Here is a 27004-nt window from a genome sequence, read left to right on the forward strand (position 1 = left end):
ATATGATGACACACACATATCTGGCAGCAAGGCCAGGCCTGCCTGTGCCTCCAGTGAGATGTCAGATACTGAAAGGCTGATACCTTCTTATTCTGCCCACAAACCACTGCACCTGATCCTATTTCTGCTGCTGCCTATTTCCTTATAAGCTCATGCCCTTTATCAGTCCCCAGCCAAGCAGGAAGGTCTCACAGACACAGCACAGAGCATGCAGGGAGAACCAGCCTTCAAAACATGATGGGAAGCAGACTCAGCCTCGCCATCCTCACCTCCACAGCAAACCCACCAGTCCCTGAAGCAAGAAGTGCCACACAAAATAAGTGTCACCCAAGGAATACTTGTTTTGTCACTGAATTACACAACTGTCTGAAACAGCAACAAAATGTTGACCATCAGGATTTCTGAGATTTATTTCAGGTTATGGTAAAAGAACATTGCGTGCAGTTGCTGCAACTGCTGCAGACATTTCTGGAATCTCTGCCTTAAGATCTGTGCAACTTTCCTAATTTGTTACATAACTGGTTCATAATTTCATTTGAAGTAACTTGACACAATCTCATAGATACCTTACTCATAAATATAGGAGGGAAGGACTCTGAACTGAGAAGTCCAAGATTCTACACCTCCCATGATTTACTTTTGAGCCTGCTGCAGTATTTATCAATTAGCAAAAAGCTTCCAATATTTAAATATATTCTACTGATCTATAGAGTAGGAGAGTCCAAGCCCTTAAAGAGAACTATACTCAAGTTAATTTTGCTTCTTATCTACTATAAGAAGTTTCAGTTTCAAAATTCTCACCAAATACAGTAATTGCTGTCAGCACACTGGACCTACAAGCCATTTCTGAAAATGCTGTATCGTTAAAAAAAAAAAAAACAAAACCAGCACATGATTGATCTGAAGTTCTTTCTATTCCTGTTTTTTGTACTGAATACTACACACACACACATACATATCCCATTAAACACTGGTAACCTCATACTGAGAAATCCCTGGAATATTGCATGTACACATCTGCTCTTACAACTGTAACAACTTTATTAAAGAACAGAATTTCTATAAACACCAAGTTTTGTATATATATATATAGATAGATAGATATCTATATCTGCCCTAACAAATATTGGAAAAAAACACTCCAAAATATAGTCACCACCTTGAAATAAAATGCCTTTCTTCTTTCTTGAGATTCCTAAGGCAATAATAAATCTTGCTCACTGGAAATACTGACGTGTGTTTAGGAAGACATGTTTATCTGTCACCAGGCACTGCACAGCAGAGTTGTGGCTTCTTGATGACTACAGTCAGGAAGCTGAAAACCACTCCTAAATCACCAAGTTTGCATCATGTTCCACAAATAGTTATCCAGCAAGTTTTTGAAGCAGCTGAGGCATGAAGTGGCTGAGCTGTCGGAAAAAGCTGCTGCCTCTGGTAACAGCCACTGCTCTGTAGGAACAGAGTTGAAAATGCTGAGCAGGAATTTTTAAATTATTTTTTTAAAAAAAAGGTGTCTGGAGTGATCCAAGCAAGGAATTGCAGAGTAACAAGCCTTACATGTGTATCTGGCAAGGTCCTCAAAACAATCATTAAAAATGGAACACCATTATACCCGAAAGTCTATCTGATAGGGTCTAATCAGCAGTTTCTACACAGGAAGATCATGTCTTGGTCTATCAGTATTTCTGGACATGTCAAACTAACTGATAGACAAGAGCAAGTGGTAGAACATATGTGGACTTTCAAAGAACCTTTGGAAAGATGTCAAAGGCTTCCAAAGAGTCTGTTATCTATGAAAAGCAAACATTGCCACAGATTAAAACCAGCCAAAACACTGAAGAAAATATGGAATCAACATTCTTCACTGCAATCAGCTAATTGGATAATGAAGATTAACGGCAGCATCCAGCCTGCATAGAGCAGGCTATTGATCACCTATTGATACCAGTGCCAGAATCTCCTTGGATCACAGACCACAGGCCTGCAGCTCTTCCATACACTGCCAGTCCAAGGCAAAGTGCACACAAATCCCCAATCTCCTTCATGCAGAACTATCCTAATCCTGAAACCAAACAGACTAAATTTTCCTAGCCTGGTGTCTCTGTGTTCCACTGGCTTTCACACACCTCAGCACACAGCAGTGACAGAGGCAGACATTCAGGGCCTCATCCAGCCCACATGTGCCTGGTGACTACCTTGTTCAAGGATGAGAGCATCCAGAAATGGCAAATTCCAGGTAAGTTTTCCAACCCTCTGACTTTTACTAGAGAGATGAACACAGACACCATGTCATTGCTTATCAGGCCCTGACAGATAAGGGTAGAGATGCCCCACATTCCTGCTGGCTCCCAGAGCTGCACAGAAGGAACTTCAAGCAGATGCAATCTCTCTCTAAAGACACGTCCACACAACCCATGGCAAAGGTCAGGATGCCCTGTAAGGCTCCACAAGGGTTTTAACCACTCTAAACCAGCACCACCACAGGACACCAGCTGCCAGCCCCAGAGCCCATCCCACAGGACACAGATCCCAGGCCCTGCTGAGCCCATGAGCAGCTCTCACAGGATTCACCTCTGCAGAGGGAATTTCCAGTACAAATGGCACAAACAGTGAGCACGAATGGCACCGAGGCAGCTCTGACCACAGCCAGCTTGAACACTCTGCATCTCTCCCCATAAGCCTCCTCAAGCACCATTAACACAGTGATCTCGACTAATTAGGGCTATTTCCCCTCTCCTCCTCCTATCTGGACCAGTAGACTACGATTTTTATGAAGTACTGCCTAAATTAAGTTCTGAAATAGAGTGAACTGAGCCCTGTCCTATTATTCCAAATTTTAAGCTTCTGTTAAAAGGTTCAGCAGTGCTCACTATATTTATCTTTTATACTGCAAAGAAGAAAAGAAAACCTGAAGCAGTAACATTTCTAGATGGCAATCTTAAACTAGCAAAGCTTAAGAATATGCATAAATTTTAACAATGAAAAGGCAAAATAAATGGAATTCAGTATCAACCATGTCAGTGTTATCTGTAAGGGAAGGCAGGGGGAGAGAACTATGAACACCACTAAAAGCCTTAAGAAATGATATCTGAAATCCAGAAAGGAACTTCAGCAGCTCAGGGACCTCTGCCATCCAATATAATACATTCAGAAGAGCAGGGAGACCTGGATAAAAGGGGGATGACAAGGAAAACACTACAGTACAGCTCTGTTCATCAGCTGTGCAATCTGATTTGAAATACATCTACTTTATTGGGAGAAGAACAATATTCTTCTCCCAATATTGGGGGAGGGGTACTGAGAAGGGCTATGAATTACCAACAACTTGAAAGACTCTCCTATTGAAAGAGGCAACCATGAACAGAAAAATAAGGCATTATAATAAATTAAATGAGACTTCAAGAGAAAAACAGAAAATAAAGTCAAGAAAACAACAGCTTCCCAGTGATACAGGCAACTTCATTTATTAACTACGCTGAGAGGACAGCAAAGCCAAATTTTTAACAAGGAAATATTATATTACAACACATAAGTAGACTGTTAGACTCACAGCCACAGGAAGTCACTGAAGCCAAGATTTTACTCCCATTCAAAAAGAAAGCAGCTATTTAAACACACAATAACAATAATAATAAGGGGAAAAAAAATAAACACAGAGCTGAGGGAGTCTCCAGCTTCATAACCCAGGATGCAAGAAAGCATCCAAAGAGATCACTGGGCTGTGCTGGGCCATGCAAACACTGCCCTGAACCCGAGTGCAGGACGGCCAGAAGCCAACACCAAGGAGAGCCACACACAGAACAAACTGTCCCTTGCACACATCAACACCAAGGGTGCTCAGTGCCAAGGCAGCATCTGCCAACCACCTAAACCCCAAAAGCATCTGGCGCTGGCCAGCGTCCAAAATGTGAGGCTCGCACGATTTCACGTCTGATGTGATACTGCTTTCGTTTCTTCTCCCACTCTGCAGTTGTATTTTAGTTTTTAAGAACTGAACCACAAATTATTTGCAAATAGGAGTCCAGTGCTTGGACTCATTCCAGAAAGCCATCTAGGCTCTTTGGAGAACATCTACCAAGATCACCCCAAATGAGCAAAGAATTAAATACTGAATATTACATGTATTCCCAGCGGAAACAAACTTGGAAAAAATCCCATTCACACGCATAAATTTAAAAATATAAGAGAATAGTTCTAGGAACTCCCTGATATCCTCTCCTTCCACGAAAAAAAAACAAACAAAAAAGCCCACCACAAGCACAAGCTGTATTTCTAAATTTCCTGACAACACAATGGATCTCTCTATATGTGTTTGCTCTAACTTTGAAGCTGCTCTGAGATGGGGCTGGAGCAGACTGATGACCTCCAATGACCCTTTCCTAAATTATTCTATGATTACAAGCAGAGCATACCCAAGCATTACACAGCAATACATTATCACTCTAATCAGTATTAACCCTTTCTTCCACTGTGGCAATTTATTAAGCTCTTTGGGTTCTTCTTAAAAATTCTAATATAATTTCTTCAAAGACTTAACAATTTCCTCCTCTGCAATCATCAAGAAGGACCTTTATAAATAACAGAACAGTAAATTCAAGGGAGAAAACATGATATTAAAAGCTTTCAAAGTCTGTTACTTCTCACACCACCACATATCTTTGAGTAAGTGGTGATCAATTGTCCTCAAACAGGAAGATGCAGCACTACCTCTGACAGGTACCCCCTAAGAGTTTTGTTTTGTTTCCTTCATAAAACAAAATAACATCAGAGAAAAAACAGGCCTACCTGGCTCTGTGGGCAGAAGCAATTAACTCTGCCTGCTCTTACCATTGTCCCCACCCAAAATATTTTTCCTGCCCCCCACCCATCATAACAACCATCCCAAGTGCTTGGCTGGGCCAGTCAAAGCAGGCTAGTGCTGATGGCTCAGAGCTTAGCACACACACTGCCCAGCAATTGCTCACTTCTTGGAGAAGGGAGGGACTCTATGACTGCTTTTTTTGGGTAGGAATATTAATTTGGGACACTACCCATCTAAAGTTTTATAAAAACTTGTCACAGTGTAGGTAGTGTCTTTCAGTTGCCATTAACTTTGGTTTCATCATCTGAGTAAGAAATGACTCAAATGGGAGAAGAGAGACAAAGGAAGCAATTGTACAAGCTTTGTGTCCTTAATAAGTCTTGCTAAAAATCCACATAAACTGTCTGATGATGAATCCATAAACAACACTGTTTATTATGAAAAGAACTTCCTCACGGACAAAGGAAAACCCAAACCCCAATCTCTGACTGGTATCATTCTCACTCACAAGGGTCCTGAGAAAAAACAAAAAATTTCAACTGGATTTCTACTAGAAATAAGTAAAGACAGATATATAGAAAAAGCCAAGGAAGATAGTACATGTAACTTGGGAGAATTAGGAAAGAAATAAAGTCCACTGCTTTCCAGTGACCCCTGCCAGCTGTGACAGGAACAGCATTGTTTAATTCCAGGAGCATTCCACCCCTCACTGCCTGGTCAGCTGCCTCAAACTAGGCTGACTGGAATTCTTGAATACACCTCTGTCCCCCTCTAAAACACACCAATCCTGCTTCCCCTTTCAAAACCTACAGGACTTTGATTGCTCCCAGAATTCACACCAATGCCCGGCACCTATGGATACAGCTGGGATCAATGTTTGAGACAAGCTGAGCTAACTCTGCTCTGGGATAAACCCAGAATATTCGAAATTCTCCATGGAGTTCCCAACAACTACTGACACCTTATTTGTATGTCACGTTCCACACAACGCAAGGGGAAAAAATTATTGTGCAAACATTGAATTAAACCAAATAGGTTTCCGAATTCTTTTTCTGGTGACTCAGGCTCATGTTTTATCCTTGGTAATATTTATATCCAGAATAAAAACATACATTGGCAGTAAAACATAGCAACAGAATGTGTAACTGCACAAATATTCCACTTCAAACATGGATTGGGATCTTAAATACACAAGTTCCAAGCACTGCTCTCAACCTTCACCTTCAGCAATGAAAGTTGCTTGCAAGTACTGTACAATGGAGTCCATCAAGGTGATGTGCATACATACATTCATAAACACCTTACTGGAACAGCAACAAGACTTCTGAGAAAAGGATTATCCTTTCCAGGGAGTCACAAGCAAAGAGGCAAACCAAAGAAGATCACCAAAACTTGAGAGCTACAAAAATAGCCAAATGCATACGGCTATTTATAACTCAGAGATTTATGCACAAACCACTTTTAGCCTCTTAACCTCAGGGAAACAAAGTCTGATGCCAAGCACTAATGTATGTAACAGAAATAAAGAAATACATCCTGCTGCTGCTTACTGACCACTCCAAGTGCAGCTGAAGATATTAGGATTCACTTACTAAGATTAACAGGTTATTTCAAGTGCTGCACTTCTCCCTGATAAAACAGATACCACCATCTGTTTAACATCATCAACAGGAAGATATAAGCAGACAAATTACTGATGACACACCATCCCCAGTCTCATTCCTAATAGAGAACTCGTGTCTCCAAACTGTAAGGCAAGCTGTATTTTCTGTAGGAACATTTCATCACAAAGAATTTCAGAACATTAATTAAAGTACTTTCAACAAGTCAGGTTTTCCAATTAATTACTTTTCCCATTTAATTATATGACAGATGGATAAGGCACTGGCAAATTTGGAACAAAACGCAAGACTCGGCAGCATTACTTCTCAAGTGACCAGTAACATGTAAAAGCAGTAAAAGGCAAAATACCAGGCATAGAGCCTAACACTATGGACTCAAAGTTTCACTGAATCTGATAGATCTGGGTAACACACCCTGAGAGGGTGTGAGAAACAGAAGTAAAAGTAACAAACACCTGCACAGTTCTACTGCTGTGGGATACATTCTCCTCAGCTTCTTTGTTTCTCACAGAAAAGACAGCAAATAAAACACCAATAAAATGAATGTGACAGCATAAACTTTGAGTGATGAGAAGTTCTCTAATATCTTGATTCCCAAACGAAAAACCAAGGATAAGCTGTAGTCAGGTTGGCACTGTTTTAGGGTGGAAAAAAGAAAAAAAAAAAAGGTAAAGCAAAAGAAAACATAAAGGCATGTAAAACACAAGAGACACGAGAGAGGTCAGAGACGAACATGAAGATGCCGAAATTCAGGAGCTCTGAAGGGAAGCAGAAGAGACGCTCCATCGTTCTATCACCTGACACGGGCACCGAGGCAGCTCTCGGTAGGCTCAGCGGGAGCAGGAGCCGCACAGCAGCGCCGGAGCGGGCAGGCAGAGCCCCGAGCACGGCGAGGGCCCCGGACCGTACCGGCACATCTCCGCCCGCACCGGGGGACGCGGCACCCGGACACCGAGGGCTCCGGGACGGCGCGGCCGCTGCCCGGCCGGCCCCGATGCGGGTGCGCGGCGCTGCGGGCAGGGGCCGCCCGGAGCCGCGCTCGGACCCCCGCCCCAGCGGCGCCGGCTCCGCCGGAGGGAACCGCGGCGCCGCGGAGGCCGCGGCCGCCCACCCGTGCCCCGGCCGGGGCTGCCCCGGGGGAGCTGGGGGGCGGCAGCCGCGCCGCTCCCGCCGCCCGGCCAGGGCAGTCGCGGCAGCCCCGCCGGTGATGCCCGCCCCGCGCCTCCGCCGCGCTGTCCCCGAGCAACGAGAGGGCACCGCCGCCTCGCCCCGGCCGGCCCCCCGCGCCCCGCTCGGCCCCTTCCCCAGCCGCGCGGGGAACTCGGCGCCCCGGCTCTCCCCCCATCGCTGCTGCCCCGGCGTGGCGGAGCCGCCCCCGTGTGCCGAACCCCCCCCGGGTGCCGGAGCCCCCCCGCCGTCATCTCACCGTTCGCCGGTGCCGCGGGGCAGCGCGCGCCGCACGCAACGGCGGCGGGAGCGCGAGGCGGCGGCGGGAAGGCGCGCGCGAGGCAACAGCTGGCGGGGGAAGCGCGAGGGGGGGAGAGCGGCGCGCGCGTCCAGGCGCCAGCGGCGGCAGCAACAGCGCGCCACCCGCGCGCGCCGCCGGGCCGGGGGCGGGGCCAGCGCGGGCCGGCAGCCAACGGCGGCCCCTCCGCCTCCGGAGGCGGGGCCGAGGTGTGACTGGCGGCCGCGCAGCCCAATGAGAGCGCGAGGAAGGCGGGGCTGCGCTTGACTGACAGGCGGCGGGGCGGAGGCGAGGCCGCTGTGACAGACAGCCCTTTGCACCAATCGGCGGCGGGGGCGGGGCTCCAGGCTGACCCGCCGCCGGCCGGGATGGGCGGCCCGGGCTCGAGGGGCGTCACCGAAGGCCGGGATAAGAGGGCGGGATTAACTTGAGCGACGTCGCCATAGCCCAATGAGAATGGGGATGGCAGGACGCGCGCTCCCGCTGGCCAATAGCAGGCGCGGGGCGGGTGAGGGAGGCGGGCGCTTCCCTGAGGCGGAGCGGGCGGGGAGGGCCCCGCGCCCCCTCAGCTGAGCGCGGGCCCCGCGGACCGGGGGATGCGCCGGGATCTGCGGTAGGTGACGGGCAGCGAGGGGGGATCCCGCCTCCGGGAGTGCCGGCGCGACCGGGGAAGCGGGGCCTGGCGGGACAAGGCCGTGAGGCCGAGGGAGGGGCCGAGTTTGTGAATACAAAGCTGTGTTTAATTGGGGTTTTAAGCCGGGCCTACCGCAGTGTTTCTTTCGAAGTGTTAAATTACCCATAGGATCAGAATAGGCTCTAAAGTGGTGTTTAATCGAACTGGGGTTCCGTTTCACATGGTTTCACCATAATACGAATTTTAGGACTTTTTTAGGCGATGCTCAAGGTTTCAATCTAAATGTGTGGGTTCGTGTTATTACTGCTGAGCTGAGTGTCATGTGTAAGTTGCCTTCCTCTTTATTTTTTTTCTCCTAAACAGGACAGTGTTAGCTATCACAATATCCTCGTTATGCAGATCATCCCACCAAGGTCAGTGATCCTCCTTGGATAGTTTCTGCTCACTGAAAATATTCACTCTCTAATTATCTCGGTCCTTTAATAGGAGTCAGGAGCTTTTTTATTTCCACACTGACATCCCATCAGTGTTCTCACTGAAGAGCCAGTCCAGACCTGTGGCACAGCTGCCTCCTGTTCCCAGTGTCACCCAGCTTGCTGGGATAGCTGGGCTCTAGCAAAGAATCTGCCCATCATCTTTGTTTCATCATGAGATCATCAAATGCTCCATGTAATCAAACCCTTCATTGTTATGTCAGCTCTATATCCAGCTCTCAGCCTTCAAAATCTGGTAGCTTTCTTTACTTGGACTCTTAGATCTCAAAAGTACACTTGGATTTTCTTGAGTTTTCATCTCAGAATGCCTCTAAAACTGACTGGAGCCGTGCAGTCCTGCCCATTGTGGCAGTAACATCTGTTATATCAGAGAAAGGCAGTGTAACTGCTTCCCATGCTGAATTTTCTGCCTGTTTTTCCAGTTGTTGCAAAGTGGTTCTTAGCAAAGTGGAAGTATTTTCAAGTGAACAACCTTCAAACTGAGTAGCCCCATGTAATACATCTTCAGGAGCTTTGTGTTTCCTCCAGAGACAGGTGATAGCTCCTTCTTTGAGTATCTGATAACCTGATACTTCTGAGAGTGTTGAGTTTCTCTTTTCCTTTCAGACCCAAGTTTCCAGTCTGTTTCTGTTTGGTTTATGCTTTCTCCAGTTTGCTAATAACAGTGTCCTCCTTGTAGTGTTTGTAGCATTGATTTGCAGAGCTGGTTTTGAAAAACATTCTCATGAAAAGAATGTTGAAACTTCATCTCAGACTGTGACTCCTCACTTTAGCCACAGACTTGCACTTGAGAATATTGCAAGTGTTTTCAAAATACTGTAAGTGCTTTAGGCCAGGCATAGCAATTGTTCTGCCATCCCCTGCCAGCTGCTTTAGGTTTGTTTCTGTAACAAGAGCAAAACAATGCTATCTAAACCTCCTCCAGTTTTTTGTCCCCTTAACTCTTGGGTGCTGCTTCTGAGTTTCCCTTCTTCCCCGAGGGAGAGAAGGGTGAGGGGTTTGGTTCCACCCTGTCAGGAACTGCCTTTGACCAGACCCTTTGGTGATCTGAGCAGAACTGAGACTGTGAAAAGCAAAACTACAAAATCCTGCTTTAAACTTTCTCTTTTTTCCTAGTTCATCTCAGGGAACTGGCCTGATTTGGACACAAGTGTCAGCCCCAAAACAAAGAGGGGATGCACTGACTGCAGCTCCAGTTTAGATTATTTAAGGCAAAACTGGATCTTCTTACAAGAAATCTTACTAAACCAAATCCATCCAAACTTCAAACCCAGACAAAACAGTAGATCTGTTTGTTGATCTGTGTATCAGTAGGTGCAGATTTAAACTGTAGGATGATTTCAGTGATGGGCAGAATTGTTGTCCCCTCACTGTAAAATAGTAGGTCATCCCAAGTTGAGACGGCAACTTTCATTTCCCTCCTTCAAGCAGCAAATCTTATCTGAGCGCAGAATTTGTTCAACTTCCTAATCCTGCAAAGAACGATTCCAGTTTAAAAACAAAAGGGTGGCAGTAGATTTGTAGATTTCTGCTTGCTGGGTGAGTTCAGCAGCCCAGTCAGGAGATGGTGGGTGCTGTGGTGATGCCTCCAGGGAGCAGCAGCAGCTCCTGTCCTTCCCTCAGCATTCAGTGCTTCAGAGCACAACATCACACTTCCAGCAGTTCAAATCTTTTTCTAGTCTGGAACAAATCAAAGCTCATTTTCTTATTTCAGGTGAAAGATTATTTGTGTTCTGAAGGGAATTAGTAAAAAATTTAACTCAAATTTTTGAAATAATTAAAATACATATTTCAGCACCATTTCACAGGTAAAAATGATTCATTTTTGTAGCATGAAATCTAGAGGAAGATCACAGTCCTTCACACTTCTGCTTTTCACACCTGTAGTGAAAGGCTTTTGGCAGGTGCAGTGGTAAAAACTATCCAGTTAGGAAGATAAAACCTTCACTTTGATGGCTGCAGCAGCAGATGCATTTATCTTGTTTTTCTTTTGTCATGACTACAGAGAAATTTAAATACCCTACCCAGCCAATAAACCTGTCAGCCAGTGTCTGAAACACTTGAGATACCTGCCAAGCAGCAAAGCTTATCTGCAGCCTTTGGTCACTTCAGCATTGCTGGCTGGCAGAAAGCTGGGCAGGGCTCAGTGGCTCAGGCTGGCCCAGGTCAGTTCAGCTGCAGCTCTGCAAACTGCAGGAACCCTCCAGGGACTCCTGTGCTGCTTCAGGCTTTGCTGGGGTTGTTTTGCTACAGAGACACAACTGTGCAAAATGGATCTGAACATATTCTTAGCATTCAGAAATCCCTAAATGAGCCTGACAGCTTGTTTGGGATTAAAGTACAGTTTGTTTCACAGAACAAATTTAGATGAAGGCACTTACACAGCTGACTTAAGGCACTCCAGTGGAATGGTGGACTGGAACAAACCCTGCTCAGCTGAGCATGCTGATCATGAAGGTGTGGGTGAGGCTAGGAGTGGGAAAGCCAGAGCAAGGATTTGCTCTCCTTTATGGAATTTGCCTGATGGTGTCAGTGCCATCCTTTGATGCCCTCCCTCCCCTTGTGTTCCCTTAGGTTGTTGCTGACAGCCAAGGCCTTCCTCTCCAAGCTGTTTAAATGAGAATGTCCCTGGCGCAAAGAGTGCTGCTGACATGGCTTTTTACCTTACTCTTCCTGATCATGCTGGTGCTGAAGTTGGATGAGAAAGCACCATGGAACTGGTTCCTCATTTTCATTCCAGTGTGGATCTTTGACACGATCCTTCTCGTGATGTTAATTGTAAAAATGGCCGGGCGCTGCAAGTCCGGCTTCGACCCCCGCAACGGCTCGCAGAACATGAAGAAGAAGGTCTGGTACCTCGTGGCCATGCTGCTGAAACTGGCCTTCTGCCTGGCCCTGTGTGCCAAGCTGCAGCGCTTCACCACCATGAAACTGGCCTACGTGTTCATCCCCCTGTGGGCCCTGCTGCTGGGGGCCATGGTGGAACTGGGGTACAACATCTTCTATGTACGGAGAGACTAGGCCAGGCCAGGAGCTTCCAGGGCAAGGCTGGCACCAAATTACTGGGTTATTGCCATTTTGCCACAAATTTGATCTTCAGACTAGAAAGCCAAATGAGTCAAGCTGGAGGCTTAAGCTAAAGCAGACTGAAGACTGAAAGTAGACATGTTTCTTTTTTTTTTTATTTTAAAACTCACATATGCTCTTGTAAATAAAAGTATTTGTTCAACATAAGCTGTTCTAATATAATTACTGATGATATTTGTTACATGGAATAAGATATGGGTTCTTCACGTGCAGGTAGAAGACCTTGTCAAAATAACCACAAATGTTCTACCCAGAGTATCCAGCACATTGAGTAATCCTGGGCAAGAGGACTAACATTTTCTGCTGCTTATGATGTAAGTCAAGAAATAACCAGTTAACAGTCATTTCCATAAGGGGCTAAATTTGCTTCAAAAATCAGTAACAACTGACAGCAGCCAAATAAGAGCAAGAAAAGGAACACCTTTTTTTTGTTGTTGTTGCTTTTGACAGTAAGATTCCATTACCAGTGTAAAAATAAGCAGTTTTCTGAGCTGCTGAAACAGCCCATAACCAGTATGTTAACCCTAGGGAACACAGTTGGTAGCTGAGCTGTGCCAGCAGTCCTGAGATCCAGAGAAGAGGGAGGCAATGGTATTTCTTTTGCAAGTGAGAGATCAGCAATGCTGCAAGAGACTGAAAATACAGGGTGAGTAACCAATACTGCATTTGTACCTGCCTCAAAGCGTTACTTGAACAAGACAGTCTTTAATAGCTGAGGATATGAAAGTTTTGGGGGTGAAGCCTTGGCTTCATGGCAAACTCAGATGTGAGGAAATGACCTTTGTCAGGTAACAAGCGAATAGGACTTGGGGGAAGAACTGGAACTACAAGTGTATTTTGTGGGCTAAAATGCTCTTCCAGGAGACACAATAACACCAAATTCAAATGTAGCAGTTATCTGGGACATTATTAACATGCATACTGAAAATACTGATCCATTCCTAGAGACAAAAGAATGTCAAGTGAATGAAAAACAGTCTAGGGTAACAGGACATACCTAGACAAGTGTTTCACTAGTAAAATTATAAGTATGTACATTCAGCTGTACTTGTGGAAAAAAGTCTTCCTGAAGTGTTTGGATTTACTCTTGCTGTTTCATCACACAGATGTGGGTAAAAATACAGAGGAACCATATTGTGGGAGACTGCTGAAAAGAGCTTTATCTAAGAAAACATGTTCCATTCTAAGGCAGTGAATCTCAATTTAGAATATCAGGTAATGAATCCTCTCTAAAATGAATTTAAGTCATATTTATTTCAGAATGGTTGACTGTCCTAGCTTGCTAAAGAGAAGCCAGGAAAAGACAGAGACAAAAGAATTATAAACAGTAGCTGTTGTTAAAAAATGTAAAATATTTATAAATGCTTTATTTTTATTATAACAACTTGTCATCTTTTACTAAGCAAACCCAGGTACCCAGCCCCAAGATATGCACATCAGGTCATTTATGGGGAGTGCCTAGCAGGAACAGTTGTTTGGAGGAGGTGTAGCTATGCATTGGGTACTTCTGAGAAATACTTAACCTTGCTCTGTGTTTGAGACTTTTTGCCCATTCATGTGATGCTCCCGTGGAGAACTGACTTCCTTCAGTCTTGAGTGATTTTTCAAGTAAAATTGGCACTTGTGATGAGGGTGAGCTGTGGGGAGGGGGTAAATTAATGTCAGAGCAGGCTCTGAGACCTGCTGGCTACAGCTGCTGTGAGAGTGAGCACACACCTGTGGGTGCCACAGGTACCCGTGTGTGGGGTGAGGAGAACAGGGTGCCCATGTGTGGGATGGACAGAACAGGGTGCCCATGTGTGGGGTGAGGAGAACAGGGTGCCCGTGTGTGGGGTGCAGAGAACAGAGTGCCCATGTGTGGGGTGAGAACAGGGTGCCCGTGTGTGGGGTGGACAGAACAGGGTGCCCATGTGTGGGGTGCAGAGAACAGGGTGCCCATGTGTGGGGTGCAGAGAACAGGTGCTCTGTGTGTATCCAGTTTTGTGGGTGGGGTGGGGAGAACAGATTTCATCTGCACATCCCACTTGGTTCTGTTCTGCAAATGGGGACCCAAGCCACGGAGCCCCTGCCTGGGATGGAATGCCACTCCATGGCAGGCAGCTTGACATTGTGTATTTGTTATGGCTGCTTTCAAAATTTCTGAAGAGTATCTAAAGCCCTCCCTCCCATTCAGGTAAACTTTGATGACCCACTTAACAAGCAGTGATACAAGTGTGGAACAAGCATTCAAGCACCTGAGACAAGATTATTTTATCTGCACACACACACACTTACCTGTGGTAGGTATGGGACCAAGCATAAAATAACACCCATAGTCCTTTTCCTCTGATGATTCTGGAAGAATAAAATTCCCAACCCCCTTTTTCAGAGGATGCCAGGACAGCCCCATTGCTGCTCAGGAGAGCAGAGCAGGTTTCCTCAGCCAAGCTGACAATGGTAATTGATTGTTATGACATAAAACCAAAGATGGAAGAATAAGAACTGGCTTCATTGGAACTTGCTGTATTATTAGCAAGATAGGCCATGAATGGCGACTCTGCCCCCTTAATAAACCCCTTCTCTTCCACAGATGTAACAATTATCAGAAAGTTTGGCATCTCTAATTAACTACAGTCACACACAGTCCCTACAAATCTCCTTGTAATTGTTGCCTCCAATTCAAGAGAAAAAGATCAGCAATATCAGTTTTGGTTGTGGGTTTGGCTTTTTTTTTTTTTTTGATAAAGTTTACCAACCTTGAAATAAATGATCTGGAAAGCTGAAGCAGATGCTTCTTGCTGGTGTCATACAGATGTCACACACAGCCAGACAGAAGTGGTCAATTTTCCAAGTTCCTTGTCCTTACAGGGGAACTTGGACAAGAGCATTTCCCTTTTGAGAATTTTGTATCACGTTTAACTGAGCTGAACAGTGATACGATCTTTGTGCACACATCTCTGCCTTATCAGAGCTTCCTGCAGAAGGATCTGTGACACAAAGTACACTAAGCCCACTGTGACCTCTCCAGAAACAGCTGCAGGAATTAATTACATCTGTTCATAATTATGCTGTTCTCAGAGGTGCTGATGACAGCTTGGAAGTGGAACCAATTTCCACCAATCTCCTCACGCATTTTCCTAAATTTACCAACTGATCTTCAGTAACAAGATAAAACAAGTGAAAAGCAAATTTGCTGAAGGTGACAGGAAAAGGAGAGCTAGCTCCATGCTGAGATGACTCACACTGATTTGTGATAAAAAAGGCACAAGGATGTCTCAGCTCCCTGCAGCAGCTGATGGGGGGCAAAGGAGAGAACCTGGCTTTCAGGAGCTTTGTTTTAAACTCCAATTCAAAAGCTTGTTGAAACCAAATGGAAGTATTTCTGTGTACTGATGATATATATTGGACTTGGAGAGATACATTTCACATAATTTCTCTCTTTCCATCATTTATACAGGTTTGAACACTTCAGCATGCATTGCAGGTATCTGCTTTTGTCTGATAACAAAAAATCATTAACACGTGTGAAAGGTCATGAAACTGAAATTTGCAACTGCCAATTCTTACTGCTTTTCTTGATTTGTCACCATTTTAGAACAGTATCTAGTTTTGTGTTCTTTTTATACTTGAAAAATGTTCTGTGACACGTGCATCCCCACCTGTAACAAAGTTTAACCTGAAGGCTCTGAGAACACTGCAGACACACACAAAATGCACTGCCAGGCACAGAGGGCAATAACAAAGCCTGAACTAGCACAGGACAGGGGTACACAACCATTTGAGAGATGCATTATCAGTCTTATTTCCTGATACATCTGTAACACAGTACAGATGCAAAAGGTTTGCCTAACCTTATGAAAATTTTCACATTTCCACAGTGTAGAAAGTTGGGTGACACAAAGTGGAATTGAAAGTGAAAATTATGAGACTCCCAGAAACTTAGAATTTTAACATCAGGTATTCCCTATTTTAACATTAATATAATTTGGGGAAAAAAAACCCCAAAACATGACTTTTCAGTCAAAAAGCTCCTGAATAATTGCATCCTTAGAAATAAGTTGTTTGAGTTTACTAGCATGGAAAACAGCACTATCATGTAACACATTATGCTTTTTAATTAGGATTGCAGTAAAAACAACTGTGCTGAGTTGTGAAAACAACACTTGCACCTTTTCACTGTAACTTTACTGGTTTTTAAGGTTTTGATGGAGTTAATCTCCCATAAAAGCCCTGCAGACCTGAATGGGCCTGGGTACCAACTTGCTGCTGAAAATCATCAGGCTTTGAGAACTTGGGGAATCTCTGCAGCTGGACCTACAGTACTGTTCAATAGAAATTCTGCATTTTTTCCTTGGATTTTATTGAAGTGGGATAAAGAACAGGAAAATCTGCTATTCAGTGATGCCATTCCCTCTGATCTGCCTTTCCTAACAAAACCAACATCCCAAGCAGACAAATATAAGAAAACTCTTCCCACAGTGCAGAACAACAGCCTAAGAGCAAGAAAAAGGAAAGCAATGAGAATGTGAGCTTAGTTCATCCACCTTAATTTTTATCTCAGTGTTCCTTCTGAAGTTCATGAAAAAATCACCGCTTAAAGATGTTCTTTAGTCTAAAAATTCCATTTCTGTGATTAATTAAAACACTCAGTTGCTTCAGCTCATACTGGCAAGTACCTGGGTGTTACTCCTGCATGCTAAGAATAAAGATTTAGCAGCCTTGACTTATGTTACACAGTCTCCCACACACAGGTCTAATTCTCAAGATTTTCATCTCCAGACACCAGGACCAGCTTTCTCTGCTCACTGCCCCACTTTGTCTCAACACAAGCAGCTGAAAAAGCTCCCACAAAAAGCACAGTCCTGAGCTGCACCCAACATGGCACCATCGTTCCAGTGGATGGCAAATTCAATGAGAAATCATAGTATCAAAATAGCTATTGAAAAATCAAACTTGATAAAAATAGAAGTTTAAACTGCTGTTTTAATCAATGTTTGTATCAGGTAACTGTACACCAAATATTAAAGGACTATTCAGGACTAACGCCCTCATCAGTAGGCTCATCTATCAGCATGACCAGAACAAGAGAAGATCAATGTTTAGCTGGCACTCAAGTACAGCACGGCTTCAAAGCAGAGATCATATCAGCATCAAAGCACAGAGAAAAACAGTGGTTAGAATATAATACACTAAATTTGCAATGTCAGTATCCCTGATGATTCTAACAGAAACAGCAACCTAAATATTGTGAAGTTAATCACTGCTTCTGAACAGAACACAAAATAACTTGCATTTTTAAGAAAAATGAAATGAGTGACTGATGGGAATCAGTTCCCCAAATATTCCCACATGTGCTGCAAATTCAGTGGGATCTGCACAAAATATCAGTAAGTTCTATACAATTTTAAAGTGCATTTCATCTGTTTAAGAAAGTAATAAAATATCAGCTGAACACAGTGACTCATAATCAAACCAAACATTCTTGACAGTCATTCACAGCAAAGCACAAAGCAGTGAAAATTTGTCTTTTCCATTTCCAGCTTGGATACATCCTCCTAAGGTACAGGCACTGTGCTGCCTAAACACAAGGCTCTCTACACACCTGACCACTACAAGAAAATAAATAAAATGACACTTGAGAAGCTTGAGGAGTTCTTTGATCTCTTGATCAGAATCAGTACAGCTTTCAGCCTAGCAGGGACACGTGGAAGTGTGCTATCTCACAACAGTTCATTCTGCCAATGAACAAGGAAAAATCATGGATTTATTTTGGTCAATTCAGCATCTTATTCACATGCAGATATTAGAAAACAGTCATTTTGATAAATGAATACCAGTCTTGTGTTTCTTGGAAGACTTACTCAATTTTCCAAATCTGTGATGTTTGGATTGCTTTCACAGCATTCTACCATTTCAGATTTCCATTTCCTACATCTTTTGCAATTCCAACTTATTTACTGTGCACATGTATATCCACTTAAAAATCAACTTTATTTATCACCAAGGAATTCTTTCACAGATGAAGAATTAAATCATCACCCTCTAAAATAATACTTTATTTCTAATACTAGATAGAGTTAATATTTCAGTTAAAGTAGTATTGAAATATTCACTATAGTAACAAGGAAGGGAAAATCTGCATGCCAGCAGTACCTGTAATGAAAATTCTTTCAGAGTCAATTTTCAGGCATTTGGAGGGCTGGGAGTGACACAACACTGAGTAACACTTGTATGTAACACATGAAGTCAGTTGCCAGTGAAACGCAAAAGATCCAGTAATATGAAAAGACAAAAAAAAAAAAGGTAGCTACCCCCCTTGAAAGCTTTTTTAGCAACTGTAACAATGCAATTCTTTGCTACCCAAAAAATATGTACCAGGATCTAGGAAAACATCTAATTTTCTGCACATCATGTTATTAACTGCAACACCACTGCACGTGCAGGGAGATAGGAACAGCACCAATGGCCTCGGGCAGCTCTCTCCAACCTGCACAAGAACAAGGGCCAAGAGAGACAACTAAAACACTGGAGATTTCAGCCAAAATAACCAAGATTCCTATATCACCAAAAGAAAGGGTGATATATCCAGAGAAGGGGGAAATGCAATAAGCAAGGACTAACTGCAGTACAGCAGAACACATGAAAGATTTATTGCTGAAGCAAAAGTCTGAAGATGAAGTTGTATGCAGCAGGAATAAAGGCTACAGCACAGGACTGAAGCAAGGCCTTTGTCAAATTAATGAACAATTTGGGAGGTGACATTCTCAGAAAAAGTGCTCCCCTCTCAAAGGACAACCTCATTAAAATGAACATACCACAGGGAGAGGACACTTCTTTTAAATCTTTTCTTTAAAAAGCAAGTAACTGAACATTAATGCAGCCAGACAGCAGACGTGTAAATGCAAAGGGAGGTCTGGTAGCCATTGAAAATCCCAATATGGTTCAAATTCTGTCTGCAAGGAATTCTGCCTGAAGTGAGAACCTAGTCTGTCTCAAAAAAACAAAATATTTAAAAACTGCAAAAAAGCTGCCACTTTAAAACATCTCTTAAAATTCTGAAAGTGGTAAGAACAAAATGGGTTGAATATGTGGGCACTTCAGAAGCAAAATCTCAGGACTAAGATACCTGAGCAGAAGTTCAAGACCATATCAGCCAAAACCACTGAGCAGGTCTCCAAAACGAAACAAAGTTTGCTCATCATTTTCAAAGATTCATTATTTCTGTGTGAACAAGGCCTGTGCTGCAGAAAGCTGGCAGCTGTCCTGGGGGATGTGTGTCCACACTTCACTAAAATCTGACAGGTCACCAGAAATGACTTGAATGAACCCAAATGAATGGTCAGTGCATGACCAGCACACTGGTAAGATTCGTTACTCTGAGTCAACTAAATAGTTTTGGGAGTTTGTTTAGTGTGGGTTTTCTTTTAAAAAGCAGTATCTGGGAAGGCTGTTTGGCTAAAGCTGGAGCCCTCACCTATCCCAGCTGCAGAGCTGAGTGCTTGGTGCTGCTGCTCTCCCATGGGCAGCACAGAGCACAGGAATGGCCAAGTAACTGTGCTTGGATGTTCATGAGGCCAGAGATTACAGGTGGAAGCATTATTTCCAGAAAATCCAGAAAACAATAAAGGGAGCTGAGACCCCATTCCTGCTATAAGGAAGGCTCACATTCTTACATGAACAAATTAATTTTTTCAGATCAGAATCTGCTAGAGCAATAAAATACCACATCACACATGGATCATTTGCTCACAGCAAAGGGGAAAGAAAGATCCCTGAGGCTGGAAAACTGGTATTAATCTCTTAGCCAGCATTAAAGAACACAGTAGTAAGACTTAAGGACGTATTAGCCACATCCAAGAAACTCACATTTCTATTGCTTCTCTAATACATATTTATGGCTGTGTAGGAGTAACTTTTAGCAATTCAAATAATGATTTAATTAATAATTTCTTGACAGACATATTTTGGATTAAACCAATCAGGGCACTTAGCTAATAAATAACTGATTTTAGTGCCACCTGTGAGTATGCAGTAATATTTTAAATTTTAAACAACCTATAAGGAAAAAAGCATTTACAACAGAAGGACCTCAGGTAGTTGAACTGGACATTGCCTGAAAATCACATTTTTCTATTGCTACAAATGAAGCCAAAGTGACCACTAATTGCATCAAAGTTTATAATCTGGGTACTTAAGGATGTACAACTTCCAAAAATGTTATACAGAAAATTCCTAACAAAAATCAGAGATACAGAGGGCTTTGGAAATAATAGGCCTTGGATGTGAAATTTTACATATTGAGCTGAAGGACAGGCTGTAGGGCAGTTCACTGCTGTGTGCAGCTACCCAAGAGACACAGATCATTTGGCTGTGTTGGAACTACACAGCAGTACAATACACAGAATAAATAGGTTAATGATCAGATGCTAGCTAGCCTTGAATTCTTTTCCCTCAGAACACAACCTAAAAGAATCCAAGTGTTCCATAGATAGGGAAAGAGAACAGTCAACTTGGACACTGCTGTTATTTTCTTAATGAAACACCTCTTGCTTCCAAACTGTGACTCATGAGGAGCCTTCCCACTACACGTATTGGCAACACAGCCTCTTTACTGCCTGGCACTGTCAGCACAGGCACAATTCAAATCCAGTATGTCTCTGTGAATTACAGGTCACCGCCAAAGTTGAGGAAATTTTAGCTTGGTAAGTAATGACTTAAATATTCTTTTAATTGCAGTCAGATAACAGATTTGAGGGAGTGGTTGCTTTTTTGGCTTGTTTTGTGGGTTTGTTGATTTTTTGGTTGGTTTTTGTTTTGTTTCTTTTTAATGGGAAGTGGAACTGTCTGAAGTGTGCCCTGGGCTGGGCCAAGACGCAAAGCCCAGGAGAGAGTTTGCTCCTTTGCACCTGCTCATCTCGAGAGATGCAGGCAGGCACTGGCAGCACTCCTGGTGCCCACTGTGTGTCCAAGTGCCCTCCAAACAGCCAGTCTGACTCCCTGTTCCTCATGAGTATCTGACAGCAGCAGTTTGGGGAGTGCCTGAAATAAGGAACTGCGTGAAGGGAGGACTGATTCTGCCTTCTGACTAATCTGCATTTACAGAGATGCCTCAGCTCTACCTCAGTTTGCTACAGCTCCTCACCCTCAAGGCATAAGGGCATCCTATGCATTAGTGGCAGGTAGAAACATAACCACTAAGAGAGGCAGTTGAACTGAATTATTTTTTGCAGACCCAAAAATAAAACCAATCTGTTATTATGAACCTTTATTAAGCGGCTCACATTTCAGTATAAATCACACTAAAAAGATTCTTAAAAAAGATATTTACACTACAGTGCTGACACATTTAAAATGAAAAAATTGGTATAAATAAGCTCTATGGAAAAGCCTGGAATTGTCAAAAAGAATTCTGGCTCATCTTACAAAAAATATATATGTTAAATGTCAGCTCTACTCTAAAACCTACAACTCAAAATTATTTAAAGACTTCTTTATGTTAAACCTGCAGTGTTTACAGTGCATCTGGCCCTAAGTGCTTTGATACTTCACAGTTATGGACAGGCACTGAGGAATGTTACAAAGCTACATAACTATTTTCTGTAACAGATGCGAAGACAAGTCACAAACTTGCCTCACAATTTATGATCTTTACATTATTACATCATTAAGTTTAAAAAGGAATTTAAAACCATATATACAAATTTAGCACAAAAAATCATCCTCTCTTTGTCCATGCAATTTTGGATATGATGAGCTAGGCTGTCTTGTATCATCTGGATGTACGTGACCTCCAGAGCACAACTTGCCTTGTAAGTCCTTGTTGCCGGTTTCAAATTTAGAATCCATTTCCAACTTTAGTGATGTCAACTCAGCGTGACCCAGCCTAGGCTGAACATTCTGTCCCCCGACGTCATTAGGCATCACTGTCTTTTCAGCAACATCAACATTCATGGGCTCTTCTTTTACTCTGAGGGATGCAAGAGGTTCATGTTTTATGGGCACAAACTCCTGCTGCAGGTACTTGGTCTGCAGAGCATCTGGAAATTTGGTGTCTTCGGAGGTATCTTTGCTCACCGTACACACTCTGTCAGTCTGAAGTCCAACAACCGAAGACTTGGGGTCTGCAGAGGTCCCTGCTTCAACAGGATTTGTGTTTTGAGAGAGTTCTTCCTCTGAATGATAGAGCTTGAGCCGGATGTGCCAAGCCAAACTACACACAGCTGAAACTGTTTTGAACTGGTGCACGACATTCCTCGGGATGAAATAAATGTCATTATCGAATAACTGGATTCTGGCATAGCGAATGCCTTCCCTTCGCAGCTGATTAAGCTTTGCATCATCCACCCACTGGACACACTGCAGGGAAAAGGTGGGCAAAGGTGAAAACTCTGACAGCACTCAGAGGCCACTGACCATCAGTTCTCAGTGTGCTTACCTGTGAGAGTGGAGGCTCATGCAAATCTAACTGCATTCGCTGAACTACCTCCAAGAAGTCCTCAGCATGAAAACAAATTACATCTTTGGTTATACGAGGCTGCTCACACCTACAGAAGAGTAACAAGTGCACAGTCAGAGGCTGAAACTACCATGCTGCAGAAAATAACAAAAAGTCTGCAAGAAAGGATAAAGCAAATTTTTAACTTAAGAAAATGCAACAACTCTACCATAATCAACAATAAAAAAAAGTTGATCATAACAGTTAATTCTAAAACACAACCTCATTAAACTGGTTAACAAATTAACTAAAATTTCTTTATAAGTGGAAGTAAAGGCAGCAATAAAAGGCCAACAAAACACACTATTTTCCATTTCTATTTTTAACTGGCCTCTTGGTTGCCTAGATGCTGAAGGACAGCTGTGCCAGATAGACTGGGCTTACTCTGTCAGCACCAGCAGCCATCAGAGCAGTCTGACTGGGAGCCCTGCTCAGCACCTCAGCCTCCAACACCTTGCCCAGAGCTGGGAGTAAAAGCTGAACCTACATTAAGCTGCCACAATGCCAGTAATCAGCCAATGGCATCCTCCACAAACATCCCTTAAAAATACATCCTAATTATGCTCACTAGAGAGAGCTACACAAGAGCAAAGTCTGAATACGGCTTTGTCTCCATATTCCAACTGTTAGGAGAAACATCTCTAGTTCCAAAGCATCTCTCCCAAAGAAATACACACCATTAATATAGCTCCTCTGGAGACAACAACTACAATCAGCTCACAAAAGGCAAAAGCATCTACAATCCTTATAAATTCCCGATCTAAAGGCCAAACTCTGTTCCTCACTGAAAACATGTAAAAAATAAAAGCTCCACATACTCACTTTAGAGGGATGTTTGCATTTTAGAAAGACTTTTTAAATTTAATGTGATTACATGAAGATTTCATTTATAAAGGATAAAGCTCACCTTGGAGCAGTTTTGCAAGGACAGTTTCTCAGCCAGAGGGAACCTGGTGAGAATTCCTGTCCTTTCCCCCCTGTACCCCCTGGGCTGACAGGAATGCAGCAGGGAAGGCAGCAGCTCCTCAGTGGGCACAGCCAGGCCCTGCCCACGGGAGCAGGGACCAGAAGCCAGCGCTGCCCTCCTGCAGCAGGGCTGGTGCTGCCTCCCTGCAGTGCATCCTCACCTGCCTCCACCCTCCAAACATGGGCTGCAAGTCACACACAGGGAGCCTGGGGAGCAGCTGATGCAGCAGAGCTGAAACATCTTCTGAAATATTTCAGAATCCAACAGATGTTCAAGAGCCCTTTTTCAAAAGCAAGATCAGCATCTGTTTTTATATAAATATATATATGTGTCCTGTTATTACTGTTCTAGGAAGCAGGCAATGATGCTCAGTTCATTCAGGCTTTTTAAACATAGGAGACATGTTTATTTTATTTAGGTCATGGCCTCAATAAAGCAAAAAAATAACCAGTCTGAGGCTATTTTCAGGAGAAAAAAAAATCCCAGATCAACTACTGACAGTATGCTAGGGAGATTTTCAGACCACATATTTTACTTATTAAAGATTAAGATGTGTCTCTTTATTTTGATCCATATACTCCTGATTTAAATACTGAAAGCAAAAAGCTTGAGAAATATTTCTAACCAGTGGTATTAAAAATATTAACTACATTCATCTACCTTTTATAATGCAGGCATTTATTTTTAAAATATGAATTTGCACTTGGAGTCCCCAATATTAGTAAATGAAGTTAAGACTTAAAATCATTTTGCACACTTAGAGAACTTCAATCCAAACTGATGTGTTCTCCCAGCAGTGTCTGTTCTGGTTTATGCATTGTCATTCCTACTCTCAGTCCATATGGATCTGTCCAAGAGGATGAGGGATCACCAGCTCTGTACTGCAGTTTTGCCACAGAACACAACATTCCTATTGCAAGCAACTGAGAAAAAAATACTATCAGATAATTTTAAATTCTGCATTTGCAGATTTTATCTTTAACACAAATTTGAGATGATATTTTGCAAAACCTTTATTTTAGGTATCATGTATCTCCCCCCAAGCAGAACTATAGCACAGACATAGTTAATGTCCAAAAAGACATGAAATGAAAACAAACCATAAGATAACTTCAGAAAAATCTATTTAAGCCTCTACTAGAGAACTGCTAGAACTGATTTTGGCAGTATTTTTTCACCTTAACCTCATTCTTCAAAAGGATTGGATTCCTTCTGCTGTGACTTTTCAAAACAGATTCAAAACTAGAGGTTTCACCATTAATATTCCTGGCCTAATGCATAAAGACTGGCAATATATAAAGAATTCCTATGATCATACAGAGAAGCACAACTTCAGTCTCTAGAACACAAACCTGAAAGCTGCTTGCTGAAGCACAGGTTTCATTTTGCCAACAACAATACCAAAAAGTGCCTTTTGCTGTCCCTGTAAAAACAGGTACACCCACCCAAATTTCCCACGTAAAAATTTTATACATTTCCATAATTAAAATTTCACTGGCACTTCATAAGTTCTAAAGCTCACTTGGTATCACCAATGAAAATGGCATTAAGTAATCAGCATGATCAAACCTGCATTTATCAGATTATAGTTCAATCCTTAAAATGTTTGCTAGCAATAGTCAGAGTTCTGTAAATTGTAAATACTCAAAGCAGTACAAATAAGATCATAATACATTAAAAAATACCTCAAATCAAGATCCTGTCACACTTAGGAAAGGACATATATTTTTCTTCTTCTCCAAAATAAAATGCTTAGTTTCAATGTCTGTCCTGTAACACCATAACCTGCTTTTTGCTTTTCAACAGTTCTGTTCTTGTCTGTTCTTAAAGACAACATTTATCCCACCTAGCATTAACATTCATCCCTATCAACCAGGAAATAAATCCTACTTTCTTTAAATCTACAGCAACTTATAAAGCTTTTTTTTGCCCACTCAATCCATTTTTATGGATTTAGTTCAGGCAGCTGAGGAATTGTTTCATTTTCTCCTCACAGAAAGCATTATTTTTATGTACATTATCTCATCACTGAAACATGCATTTTTACTGCCATGGTGCCTTAATCACCCTAGAATCTCTTCAACTTTTCAGATTTGTTCAACTACTCAAACAGATTTAAAAAAAGAAACAAAACTGAACAAAAATCAAAACTAGATTTTTCAAAACTTGTCATTCTTGTTGTTTCCTTTAAAATAAATCCACCCACAGATTGCAAATTACAGCAAAACTAATACCTGAAATAATTTCAATGTGCTACATTAATCCATTATGTTTCATTTTCATAAGCCCTGATTAGTTCTCCTCCTGTAAGTTCAAGTGGCTTTTCAAAATTACATAAAAGTGGAAAGGGAAAGCAGGAATTATAATTTAGGCCAAATCAAGCCTGAAATACATAACTTTTATTGTGTTGCTTGTGTTGCATATTTTATTCCTCTCCATATATCAGTTACAAATTTTTTATTCTGAATTAAAATATATATTCAGTCTTTACACTGAAATGAAATGCTGATACTTCTTTTTTATTCCTCAAACTGAAGGACTTTCATGTATGCTATAAAGCAATAGGATGAGAATGGGAAGTTCTCAGACACTTAAATTACTGTCAATTCAACTTCTTAATCTCCACAAACATCCAAGTTCAGGGAGTGGGGTTTTGTTTGGTTTCTTTACTTCCTTTGCAAGTCCCTCTCTCAAGTGTGCAAAGTGGAATTTAAAACACTCAGATCTACACAGTTAGCTCAGCTCTTGCCCTGCTACTGCTGCTCAGTCTTAGTTCACCACAGCAGAGTCAGAGCAAGCAGGAAGCTGAAGGCTCCCACTGTCATCAACTGAAGATGAAGGAAACTGAAAACCTCAGAGCCCAAGAGACAAACACATTATCATCTGAACAATCCACTTCTTCCCCAATGACAATTATTCTACTTTCTGTTTCTGTCAATGAACTCATTCACTGCAACACAAATTCACATCATTTTATCCACAGGGAATTCACTTTTCTAATTTCTAGACAGACATAAAGAAAAGGTATTTACAGTGTTTACATATGCAAAGGTAACCTGCAAAACTAAGGTCATTCTTCAAAACTAAGGTCATTCTTCATAGTCTGAAGATGTTGAAAAATGCCTCTTCAATGTGGACCAGGAATCCCATATGGTTATGGGCTTTTTTTTAGTTCACATGTAAACAAGCTTCAAACGAGGCACATTTCATTTCCTGAATCTCACACAGCAATTCTAAGGACAAACACCAAAAATATCACCCAACTTCCAACAGGATTTTTCCTAGGTGAGCTTACATAAATAAATCAAGGTTGTAACAACCATGACTTGTAAAACAGAAGCAAAAGAATTCTGCTCATCTCCAGACAACACAAAGAACTACCAGAAGGTCTCTCCATGTGCACCTCTGCTGCAGTAGCAGCTCAGTCTCTATGCACCACTTGAAGCAAAATGAAGTGAGA

The 27004-nt window shown here is 42.5% G+C and overlaps 3 protein-coding genes across 7 annotated transcripts in view; 1 reads left to right on the top strand and 2 right to left on the bottom strand.

Moving 5' to 3' along the window:
* The window catches only part of PHTF2 (putative homeodomain transcription factor 2), a 62575-nt gene extending 54585 nt beyond the window's left edge, over window positions 1-7990 (bottom strand). For all 3 annotated transcript variants that reach the window (XM_074538817.1, XM_074538818.1, XM_074538816.1), the window contains exon 1: window positions 7850-7990. The gene's annotated coding sequence lies outside the window, so the exon portion shown is untranslated. The remainder of the gene's footprint in view (window positions 1-7849) is intronic.
* A 356-nt stretch (window positions 7991-8346) lies between these two features.
* TMEM60 (transmembrane protein 60) lies at window positions 8347-13428 on the top strand. Of its 2 annotated transcripts, XM_074538823.1 has the most exons (3): window positions 8397-8501; window positions 8886-8935; window positions 11591-13428. In XM_074538823.1, exon 3 carries the CDS (start codon window positions 11633-11635, stop codon window positions 12035-12037), a length of 405 nt encoding a protein of 134 aa, XP_074394924.1. In that variant the 5' UTR covers window positions 8397-8501; window positions 8886-8935; window positions 11591-11632; the 3' UTR covers window positions 12038-13428. The 2 variants fall into 2 exon arrangements, with proteins under 2 accessions (XP_074394922.1, XP_074394924.1); XM_074538821.1 differs by lacking the exon at window positions 8886-8935 and having other exon boundaries at window positions 8347-8501; window positions 11591-13422.
* A 3619-nt stretch (window positions 13429-17047) lies between these two features.
* Window positions 17048-27004, bottom strand: part of RSBN1L (round spermatid basic protein 1 like) — a 48026-nt gene continuing 38069 nt past the window's right edge. For both annotated transcript variants that reach the window (XM_074538820.1, XM_074538819.1), the window contains 2 exons: window positions 22518-22626; window positions 17048-22438 (listed from right to left, as the gene is read on the bottom strand). In XM_074538820.1, the coding sequence (XP_074394921.1) occupies window positions 21785-22438; window positions 22518-22626 (763 nt within the window). In that variant the 3' untranslated portion in view covers window positions 17048-21784. The remainder of the gene's footprint in view (window positions 22439-22517; window positions 22627-27004) is intronic.

The sequence above is a fragment of the Zonotrichia albicollis genome, chromosome 4 (assembly GCF_047830755.1).
Source record: "Zonotrichia albicollis isolate bZonAlb1 chromosome 4, bZonAlb1.hap1, whole genome shotgun sequence".
NCBI lineage: Eukaryota > Metazoa > Chordata > Aves > Passeriformes > Passerellidae > Zonotrichia > Zonotrichia albicollis.